The sequence below is a fragment of the Bos indicus x Bos taurus genome, chromosome 12 (genome assembly GCF_003369695.1).
Source record: "Bos indicus x Bos taurus breed Angus x Brahman F1 hybrid chromosome 12, Bos_hybrid_MaternalHap_v2.0, whole genome shotgun sequence".
NCBI lineage: Eukaryota > Metazoa > Chordata > Mammalia > Artiodactyla > Bovidae > Bos > Bos indicus x Bos taurus.
Window position 1 is genome coordinate 61,919,951 of NC_040087.1, and position 11,172 is coordinate 61,931,122.

Sequence of the window (11,172 nt, forward strand, 5' to 3'; positions counted from 1 at the left end):
ACTACAATACTTTTAGTGTCAGTGTTTCTAACAAAATTATAACCTAAGTCAATTGCAAACATGTTAATGCTGCTTAACAGGCTGTATTTTAATTAGGATAATAAAGTAAAAATAATACGAAACCAAAAATTAAACTAAAATTTGATATTAAATGCAATTGTGAAGATTTAGGAAAGGAATACAAGAATGAACTAAACTGCTTCAGTTACTTTGAGAAGTCTAATAATTATATAAGCCACTTCATACCCATTGATAACTTCTATAGAGATTATCAACATTGAAAAATATGTCTCTGTGATAGAGCTTAACATTTATATTCCAAAAGTTTCTAACTGTAATTTACATGTAATTTGAAAATTATGACACTTAAATACTTTCATTTTGCAAATATAAGAGCAATTTTATACTTTAAAAAAATTCTATAATGTTTATATCATGTTAGAAGATAATGACTAAATAAACAATACAGCAACACACCTGTTTTGGGTGAAGTTTAAGTTGCCTGTTTTATATAATGTACCTGTAGCAAGTGACTATCATTCCTAGGCCAAATGGTTTATAAATTTACTAGGAAGTTCTATTATTATAATACTTTATATTATTATTATTATTTATATACTTTATATTATTATAATACTTTACTTTTAATTATCTGATACTATAGATTTCTTCTTTTCTCCCTCCCTGGTACCTACCCCAAATTTAAGCAAAAGTAACAAAATCTTTCCAAACCAAGTTTGAAAGGCTTTAGTCAAAAAAAACAAAAAGAAATTGCAAAATAGACTCAGAAGAAAATTTTTCAAGAAATTTTGCAAAACCTCAGAAGACTATCGTATTCACCACCTCTAGAAAACTTTCTAATTCAATAGAGAGGATGTAGAAAGGTGTGATAGTGGCAATGTGTATATACATATTTTTCAGAATTAATATTAATTTTATATATAATCAGGGTATTATAACCACAATTTTGCCCCAAATATTACCAAAAAGGACACGATATCAGTTATGTTTAAGACAACTACAAAAGATACCACACAATTAATTCCAAACTTAAATGAGTAAAATACATTTAAGTGATAAAACTACCCAGTTATCAAAAGAACAGACACATGTGTAAACTACATTGAAGCCACTTAGAAGGATCAACTTTTCTTCTATGCCTGGGATGGACTACAGCTCTAATATTACAAACAGTGGAAATGTGCGTTAGGAAGGTAAAGACTCTCTTTTGGGGAGGGAGCTGTCTGGTTTCATGAAAAGAGCCAGGAATACTTACTGTAGAGAAGACGCTAGTAGAGTTTAGCAGGTGACTCTTCAAGAAACTTGCTTTCTATCCTTACTGCATTTATTTAGGGATTTCCGGCTTTTTAGTATGCACCAAATAATATTCACAATCTCTCTGAAAGTCGTTCACATCCCTTGTATCGCCTAGGCATACTTATCAAACGTAATTCTTAAAAAAATAAAAAGCGCCCTTGTTTGCAGCTAAAGTGGACCACTCCCTCTTCCAGGTCCTTTACAGGACAAGAGACAGCAGCAAGGGCTGTGTGAGTCTAATAAACGCGAGGTGGAAGGCACACCATCAGTCCAGAGTTGGAATCATCTGTTCCTGACCACCAAGCAGCCTGACACTGTCGGGGTTATTTCCACTCCTCCCTTTTTCAATCGGAGGGTTGCCACAGTCCCACGCTTGTGTTACGCACACGGTCCAAGACTCCTCTGTCTCCCACGAAGGTGGCCGTCCCGGCCGGGAGCGGGGCGGCGGCGAGGGGCGGGTAGTGGGGAGGCTCCCGTTGCGCCGCCGGAGCCCGGGGACGCCTTCGCCCTCGGCTGCCATCTATCGGCCGCGGAGCACCCGCTTCGCCCCGGGCCCATCATGTCTGCTGCAGCTTGGCTCGCACCAGCCGCGCGACAATAAACAAGTGCACCGGACGGGGCCCTGCGCCCACGCCGGAGCAGCTGCCTCAGAGACCCCCGCGAAGCTTACCGCGTGGCCACCTCCTTGCCGCCCGGGAAGGAAGACGCGACTTTTCTCTGAGTTTTTTGGTTTTGGGTGTTTTTTTTTTTAAGAGCCGCCGGGCTGCCGGGACACGCCACAGGCTTAGAACAACGCTGTTCCTGCCCTCCCGGCCCCTCAAGGATGTCGGAGATAGAGAATCCCAAATAATGAAGATCGTGCGCCGCATCCGGAGAACGAATAGAGAAAAAGCCCCTGCAAACACCCGGAGCGACGAAATGGCCAAGAGGATGCGGGAGCCTTCCACCCACTGATCAGGGGGCAGCGGCGGCGGCGGCGGCGGCGGGCTCGGCGCGGGGACACCGGCGGCGGGATCCCAGTGCGGTGGTCGCCGCGGCACAGGGGGGGCGGAGGACGGCTCCGGAGCCGCAGCCGCCGCGGGAACAGCCGAGGGGCCGGTGCCACCTTCGCTCGCCCCCTCTCTACCATGTACAGTGTGCGCTGCAAGAAGAAGGCGGGCGATGTATGCAAACCCCTGCGCCCCGCTCCCTCTGGCTCGTCCCCGGGCGTGCGCCACTGACCAGGGGGGAATGTGGTGAAGACGGCGAGGACAGCCCAGGGGGGAGGGGAGGGCCGGCCCGCGCGAACCCACGCCGGCGGGTGCCAGGGGCCGGAGGCGGCTGGAGGGGGCGGCGGCCGCTGCTGGCTCGGAGAAAGTTGGCCCCTAGGCAGATGGCAACAGTAAGTACCCGCCTGGGGGGCGAGGGGACCGGTGCAGCGGACGATGCCGGGGACCCCGCGATTGCGCGGTGGCGCGGGCTTGGGAGCGAGTGTGCTAGTGAGCCTGAGTGTGAGCGGATGCGAGCGCTCGGCGAGGCTGACCGTCACGTTAGCTGGGCCGCCCGGGGCCAGGCAAGCCCGCTCGGCGTCCCCCTCCTCGGGCTCCGCGCCTCCTCCCCCTCCCCTCCCTCCAGCAGCTCTCTCCCCGCCCCGCCCGGCTCCCGGCCCCTACAGCGCGGCGCCTCGACCGCCGGCCCTCCGCCGCCCCCTCCCCCTCCCTTCCCAGCCCGCCGCTCCGGATCGTTCCCCCCCAACACCACCCGCCCCGACTCTACCCCCACACCCTGCTGCCCGCTCCAACTACCACGGAGAGCGCCGGGGAGAGCCTTTCGGGGAGCCCCGGAACCCGCGGTCGCCACCGCGGCGGCGGCCCGGGGCTGGCGGCGTCCGGGCGCCTCTTTCCTCGCAGCCGCCCGGATCGCGGTGCTCGCCCCGCCTCGACTCGCGAGCCCTAGTGCACACTCCAAAGAGGTTTTTGGGGGTTTTTTTTGTTTTTGTTTTTTTGGTTTTTTTGCAAGGGTGGCTATGTTGAGTGGGCCTTGGAGATGTGAGACGGGGTAAGTCGGCCGTTTACTTTGCCAAAGAGGCTCCAGCGTGTGTGCTGTGTCTCTGTGTGTGTGTGTCTGTGTGTGTGGTGGCCGGGTGGCTGTCTTCCCCTCTCCTCCCGCCCCTCCTTCCTCCCCTTTCCCGGCCTTCGCTTTGGGGCGGAGTGGGGGAGGGGGAGCCTCGCGTTCTGGAACTCCGGGGGCTCCTGCCTGGGGGCCGCCCTGGGAGCACCTGCGCCCCGGAGCCGCGGGTCCGGCCTGGGTGCCGGGCTTCAGCCCACCCGGCCCCACGCTGCTTCATGATGGGATGCTTAGGACGACGATCCAGGGTTTAATTCTTTGTGGGCAGGAGGGGGGAAACAGATACAGCTTCCCCACCCCCGCCCTCCAAAAAAGAAAAAAAAAGAAAGAAAAAATCTGAGACTCTGAGAATATGCAGCGTCCCCGCGAATTTACATCGGAGGTGCGTTTCCCAGTCAGAAATGTCAGCCTTGCCCGGCTCATTCAACTTTATTTGCTCAAATTTTCGGGCTCCTTTGATAGCAGGGAGGAGGGAATCGGGAGTGGGGTGAGAGGGAAGCTCTTCGACCCTGGCGAGCCAGAACTGAATTAAAGTTGTAAACGCTCAAGTTTAATATTGGCTGGACACGTTTGGCTGTGGGCTGTCAGAGAGGGTGGGAGGTGAATGGGGGCGAGGAAGCGCCGGGCGGGAGGGGGAGGGGATCCAGCCCCCGCTGAATGGCTGTGCCGATTTGATCCAACGGAGAACGGCGATTTCAAGGTAAACGTTTTGCTCTCATAGAGGGTGTCTGTGCTGCTGTTAAGCCAGGAAGTGTTTTGTCGCTGCGTTGGGAGGTCGGGGATACTTGCAAGGTTTAGATATTGTGGGTTCCCATTCGTCTCGACACGTCTGGGTGACCACACGTGAATGAATCGCAGGCACACTTGGACACGTGCGTGCGAATGCAGGGGCTCTTCATAACACGGGCTGGAGTCGACTCGGGTATCCAGATCGTGGTCTCCAGGCTTGAACCCGTGCTTCAGAACCGTCTTGGCTTTAGTTAGGAGTTGTGATTCAACATCAGACTTCGGGGGTGGTGAGGCAGGGCCAAGCAAGGCTGGACAGAGAAAAAAGGCATTGGTTCCATGAGCCCAGCATTTCTACCGAATGTTCCCTCTCCCCCTCCTTCTCCCAACCAACGCAACACACACTCGCACACACTCACTCCATTTATGTCCTTTCCTTCTGAGCGCTGCTGTCGACTCGAAGTAGGAAGTCGAAGGAAGCCTTTAAAGGGACAAAAAGAAAGCCAGAAAGAAAAGGGAGAGGAGGGTCAGATTGATTCCTTGGGGAGATGAAATTCGGATATTAAAGCACTGACTTGTATCACTTGCTGTCCTCCCTTCTTTTCTTCCTTCTATTTTGCCTCTTAATCAGCCCAAGTCCCCTTTCTGAGGGAAGAAGGAGGGGAGTAAAGCCTTGATAATTAAATACAATAAGCAACTCCAGTGGTGGGGATGTTGACGAGGTGGTAGTTCAGTCCCAATTTTGCTAATTTGGTAGGGTTAGTTTTGCATACCGTGGCGGAGCCCGAGGTGAGGAAGGCTTTGGCGCTGGTCCTGGGTTTACTTTTAGCTGATTCCGGGTAAGCGGTGGGAACGCCTTCTTGAAACTCCAGGTACCCGGAGCTTGTTCCCGGATTGCGGATGCCTTCGCAGAGTTCTTTGTAATCCATCGTGCAGAACTATTTCAGTGGCTTAAAAATGCGGTTTAGTAGCGTCGCTGACATGATCAATGAGGAGAAGTGGACGCAGGGCGCTCTCGGGGAGGCGCTGCTAAGTGGCACCGTGCATGCAATTAGGACGCTGATGTGCTTAATAACGTAATAGTGAAGTCCACCATCAAAGCGAAAGCGCTCTCCTTTTTCTCCATGCTCAAAGCTCCCGAAGACAATTGGCCTTAAGAGCTTCTTCTGGGTCCTTTTGATGCCTTATCTCGCATGCTTTTTGCCTCTGTGAAAAGTATTCTTCAGGTTCCCACCCTGGCATTTCCAGCGATGGTTTTAAAATAGCCCAAGTATTGTGGCTCCTGGGCAAAACTGTGAAAATGGGAGACCTTCGCGGTGAACTGTTAACTGAAGAGGTTTTGAAAGAAAAGCAGAGGGACTGGGTATAGGTGAGGTGGGGAACCTGATAAAAATGGTGCTTCTTTTCTCTAAAATTTAAACCGTGAATCTGAACTGACAGCCATTTTATGTATATTTATGGATTGTTTTGAAAGTGAGGGGGGGCAGGCAAGAACACTAAAACTGGATTTTGTCTAACCTGCCCTTATCTTATAAGGAGCAGCATGTTCCTGTTGTCATTAGAAAATGAAATCAACCTTTAAATCAAAGTGAATATCAGATTTTAATAAAGTCTGGAGAATGTCTATGTACCTTGGGGTGTGGGGTGTCATTACTCTCCCCTTCTTCTGGATGTCAGAAAAACAGTATTAGGAAGGAAAGAGACTTTCTGATTGATTCCTTAAGTTTTTGTCATATTCTGTTGTTTCCTTCCCCCCCCCCCCCGCCTCCCTTGCAGGAGATAAAATGCACACGTGCTGCCCCCCAGTAACTTTGGAACAGGATCTTCACAGAAAAATGCAGAGCTGGATGCTGCAGACTCTAGCGTTTGCTCTAACATCTCTCGTCCTTTCGTGTGCAGAAACCATCGATTATTATGGGGAAATTTGTGACAATGCATGTCCTTGTGAGGAAAAGGACGGCATTTTAACTGTGAGCTGTGAAAATCGGGGGATCATCAGCCTTTCAGAAATTAGCCCTCCCCGTTTCCCAATCTACCACCTCTTGTTGTCTGGAAACCTTTTGAGTCGTCTCTATCCCAATGAGTTTGTCAATTACACTGGGGCTTCGATTTTGCATCTGGGGAGCAATGTAATCCAGGACATTGAGACCGGGGCTTTCCACGGGCTGCGGGGTTTAAGGAGATTGCATCTGAACAATAATAAACTGGAACTTCTGCGTGATGATACCTTCCTTGGCTTGGAGAGCCTGGAGTACCTACAGGTCGATTACAATTACATCAGTGTCATTGAACCCAACGCTTTTGGGAAACTGCATTTGTTGCAGGTGCTTATCCTCAATGACAATCTCTTGTCCAGTTTACCCAACAACCTTTTCCGTTTTGTGCCGTTAACGCACTTGGACCTGCGGGGGAACCGGCTGAAACTTCTGCCCTACGTGGGGCTCTTGCAGCATATGGATAAAGTCGTGGAGTTACAACTGGAGGAAAACCCCTGGAATTGCTCCTGTGAGCTGATCTCCCTGAAGGATTGGTTAGACAGCATCTCCTACTCCGCCCTGGTGGGGGATGTGGTTTGTGAGACCCCCTTCCGCTTACACGGCCGGGACTTGGACGAAGTGTCCAAGCAGGAACTCTGCCCAAGGAAACTTATTTCGGACTATGAGATGAGGCCGCAGACGCCTCTGAGCACCACGGGGTACTTACATACCACCCCGGCCTCGGTGAATTCCGTGGCCACTTCTTCCTCTGCTGTTTACAAACCCCCCTTGAAGCCCCCTAAGGGGACTCGCCAACCCAATAAGCCCAGGGTGCGCCCCACCTCTAGGCAGCCCTCCAAGGACCTGGGCTATGGCAACTATGGCCCCAGTATCGCCTACCAGACCAAATCTCCGGTGCCTTTGGAGTGTCCCACCGCGTGCACTTGCAACCTGCAAATCTCCGATCTGGGCCTCAACGTCAACTGCCAGGAGCGCAAGATCGAGAGCATCGCAGAGCTGCAGCCCAAGCCCTACAACCCCAAGAAAATGTATCTGACGGAGAACTACATCGCCCTGGTGCGCAGGAGTGACTTCCTGGAGGCCACGGGGCTGGACCTCCTCCACCTGGGCAACAACCGCATCTCCATGATCCAGGACCGCGCCTTCGGGGACCTCACCAACCTGAGGCGCCTCTACCTAAATGGCAACAGGATCGAGCGGCTGAGCCCGGAGCTGTTCTACGGCCTGCAGAGCCTGCAGTATCTCTTCCTCCAATACAACCTCATCCGCGAGATTCAACCTGGGACTTTCGACCCGGTCCCAAACCTCCAGCTGCTATTCTTGAACAACAACCTCCTGCAGACCTTGCCCTCAGGCGTCTTCTCAGGCCTGACTCTCCTGAGGCTCAACCTCAGGAGTAACCACTTCACCTCCTTGCCGGTGAGCAGAGTCCTGGACCAGCTGACGTCACTCATCCAAATCGACCTGCACGACAACCCTTGGGATTGTACCTGCGACGTGGTGGGCATGAAGCTGTGGGTGGAGCAGCTCAAAGCGGGCGTCCTGGTGGACGAGGTCATCTGCAAGGCGCCCAAGAAGTTCGCCGAGACGGATATGCGCTCCATTAAGTCGGAGCTGCTGTGCCCTGACTACTCGGACGTGGTGGTGTCCACGCCCGCGCCCTCGTCCATCCAGGTCCCCGCGAGGACCAGCGCGGTGACCCCTGCCGTGCGTCTGAACGCCACCGGGGCGCCCGCGGGCTTGGGCGCGGGCGGAGGCGCCGCGTCGTCGGTGCCCTTGTCGGTGCTGATCCTCAGCCTGCTGCTGGTTTTCATCATGTCGGTTTTCGTGGCTGCGGGGCTCTTCGTGCTCGTCGTGAAGCGCCGGAAGAAGCACCAGAGCGACCACGCCAGCACACACAACTCCGACGTGAGCTCCTTCAACATGCAGTACAGCGTGTACGGCGGCGGCGGCGGAGGCGGCGGCGGCAGCGGCGGCGCGGGGGTCCACCCGCACGCGCACGCGCAGCACCGCGCGCCGGCGCTGCCCAAGGTGAAGACGCCCGCGGGCCACGTGTACGAGTACATCCCCCACCCCTTGGGCCACATGTGCAAAAACCCCATCTACCGCTCGCGGGAGGGCAACTCCGTGGAGGATTACAAAGACCTGCACGAGCTCAAGGTCACCTACAGCAGCAGCAACCACCACCTGCAGCCGCCGCCGCAGCCGCAGCCCCCGCCCCCGGTGCAGCTGCAGCCGGCGGGGGAGGACGAGAGGCGGGAAAGTCACCACTTGCGGAGCCCCGCCTATAGCGTCAGCACCATCGAGCCCCGGGAGGACCTGCTCTCGCCGGTGCAGGACGCCGATCGCTTTTACAGGGGCATTTTAGAACCAGACAAACACTGCGCCACCACCCCCGCCGGCAACAGCCTCCCGGAATACCCGAAATTCCCGTGCAGTCCGGCTGCTTACACCTTCTCCCCCAACTATGACCTGAGACGCCCCCATCAGTATTTGCACCCGGGGGCGGGGGACAGCAGGCTGAGGGAACCGGTGCTCTACAGCCCCCCCAGTGCTGTCTTTGTAGAACCCAACCGGAACGAGTATCTGGAGCTAAAAGCTAAACTAAACGTTGAGCCGGACTACCTCGAAGTGCTGGAAAAACAGACCACCTTTAGCCAGTTCTAAAAAGCAAAGAAACTCCCTTGGAGCGCTTGCATTTCAAACAAACAAGCGAGCAGACACACACCGTGAACCCCATTTGATTCATTGTGTTGTTTCAACGTTTAGGGTGAAGTGCCTTGGCACGAGATTCTCAGCTTCGGCGGAAGATACTGAAAGGGTGTGCAATTTCCTTTTAATACCACACGCAGGGAAACGTTTGTGTACACTGGGCACATCACTTTCTCTTCTTGCGTGTGGGGGAGGCGAGGAGAAGGGCTTTATGGAGGGCAGTTTGCTTTGCGGGTGACTTGTTAAAGGTCATAGTCATTTTTGTAGTGGTTGGAAGTGTTGAGAATGGTGGAAGGTGACAGCGCATAGATTCTCCTCTTCCTCTTTTACTCTTTTCCCCTTCCCCTTCTCCCCCTTTGAGCCATGGGTGGGTCTAGATGGCTTTTGTGGAGAGATTAGCACACCCCCAACTTTAATAGAAAGTTTTTTTTTTCTTTCTCTCTCTTTTTCCCGTCCCCATTCTCTCTTCTCTGCTTCCTCTCTTTCTCTGCCTCCCTGCCTTCCTCCTCTCTCATTCCTTTCCTTTCTTTTTAAAGGATGTGTTTGTATGCATTCTGGACATTTGAATTAAAAGAACAAAAGTATTGTGATCTTGAAAAGATCACCATAGATGTGGACAAATCATTAAAATTACAGAGCTATATGATCCATAATTGATTAGTCAAAATAACTTATTGATGAAATATACGAATATTTTATTGTAGCACCTATTTTTATATGCGCATTTAGCATTTCTCTTTCCTTCACTATTTAGCCTATGATTTTCACAGAGGTGTCGCACTCTAAAAGGAGCTGTATTTCCAAAACTGAAGTGATATCAGGAAGGCATTTAAAATCTTATTAAAAATATGGAGAACTTACATCTTAAAAATCAATGCAACCCACCCAATTGGATCTGTAATTTAAAAAAAAAAAAAAAAACACTGTATCCCAATGTATAAAAGAAAAATATTTGGGGCAATTAATTGGGCCATTCCAGTGAGAATCATGTGCAAGTTTCTGGTTTTATTAGAGAAGATTTAAAAGTATTTTTATTAGTCAACCAAAATGATGTATTGATTTGACTACTATTGTAGCCAATTTTTGATTGTTTAACCAAACCCAGTTGCATTTGTACAGATCCACGTGTACTGGCACCTCAGAAGACCAAATGATGGACTGTACAAATCTCTATACAATGTCTTTATCCTTCTGGGCAGCAAGCAATGATGATAACCACAAACACGATCTCTGTAAGATGGGGCTACTGTTGTTACAGTCTCATGTATCCCAGCACATGTAATTTTTTAAATAGTTTCTGAATAAACACTTGATAACTATGTCAAATATTGAGGGACTGAAGTAATGATTACTTAAGTGCAAAGAAATAGCTGTGTGATTTAATGAATCGCCATTATTAATTTAAGACAGTAGCTAACTTCTATTCCTAAAATGTCCCCCTAATGATCAAATATATATAATTGCACCTTTGTTGGTTCAGGGAAGTATGGTTATCTAAATGTGTCATTTAATGTGCTCATTCATGAAATTTCAACTTTACTCCTTTTCCTTACTGAAGTATCCATCTAACATGTGGAGCATGGTAAGTAATGTACTGCATATTGATTTTGTATTTTGTCATACCAGTATTATTTATTTGGTCTACAATTTTGCATAGTTTACCTTGTGTAAAGCTACCTGCAACAACTGTGATGGGTACTTTTATCTCTAGTTGATCTATATCCTAAATGTCAAAATGTTGGTGAGTATAAGCTGTTCATGTCTGAGTAAGGTTTGCCAGTGAATTAGATTATATTCAAGGGTAGGAAATATTTGGATGAATCTCAACCTTAAAGAGCCACATACTTCATTGGTGTTTGGTACATGTCTGCATAATCTCACCTGCAATGTGTACAATGTCAAGGGCTGTTCATGAACTTTGTTTAAGGAACATTTTCCGTGGCATTCTGCCACAAAGAGGCAGCATTCACCCATGAGTAAATTGACAGTAACTACTTGAATTCAGATTGAACAGGTGGTAACAGTTTCCCTAAGGAGTTAAAAAAAATGAATAGTAATACTACCTTGGCCAAGAGAAGTAAACTATCCCAGTTCTGTGCAAGTTTTCCCTTCCAAAATTTTTTCTTCAGAGGGGAAGTAATAAACAATGTCATGCTATTATCATGGAAACAATGTATCTCTTACTCTCCATCTACCTCCTCCATGTTAGATCCAGGATTAGAAGATAAATATAAATATTAGTATTTGCCTTCACAATTGGAGTTGCTATTAATTTTGTCTTCACAGTGGGAGTTATTTTTCTTTAAAATTGCTT

The 11,172-nt window shown here is 49.9% G+C and overlaps 2 protein-coding genes across 4 annotated transcripts in view; one reads left to right on the forward strand and one right to left on the reverse strand.

Annotated features, from left to right (window-relative positions):
- Window positions 1-3,643, reverse strand: part of LOC113902117 (WAS/WASL-interacting protein family member 1-like) — a 177,304-nt gene extending 173,661 nt beyond the window's left edge. The window contains exons 1-4 of the mRNA XM_027557074.1: window positions 3,553-3,643; window positions 2,970-3,248; window positions 2,741-2,907; window positions 1,277-2,681 (exon numbers count right to left, since the gene is read on the reverse strand). Of these exons, the coding sequence (XP_027412875.1) occupies window positions 1,965-2,681; window positions 2,741-2,907; window positions 2,970-3,248; window positions 3,553-3,643 (1,254 nt within the window). The 3' untranslated portion in view covers window positions 1,277-1,964. The remainder of the gene's footprint in view (window positions 1-1,276; window positions 2,682-2,740; window positions 2,908-2,969; window positions 3,249-3,552) is intronic.
- SLITRK5 (SLIT and NTRK like family member 5) lies at window positions 2,605-10,186 on the forward strand. 3 transcript variants are annotated; one of them, XM_027557792.1, is made up of 2 exons: window positions 2,605-2,698; window positions 5,926-10,184. In XM_027557792.1, exon 2 carries the CDS (start codon window positions 5,934-5,936, stop codon window positions 8,811-8,813), a length of 2,880 nt encoding a protein of 959 aa, XP_027413593.1. In that variant the 5' UTR covers window positions 2,605-2,698; window positions 5,926-5,933; the 3' UTR covers window positions 8,814-10,184. The 3 variants fall into 3 exon arrangements, with proteins under 3 accessions (XP_027413593.1, XP_027413594.1, XP_027413595.1); XM_027557793.1 differs by lacking the exon at window positions 2,605-2,698 and adding an exon at window positions 3,063-3,354 and having other exon boundaries at window positions 5,926-10,186; XM_027557794.1 differs by lacking the exon at window positions 2,605-2,698 and adding an exon at window positions 4,068-4,123 and having other exon boundaries at window positions 5,926-10,186.
- The last annotated feature ends 986 nt before the right edge of the window (window positions 10,187-11,172 follow it).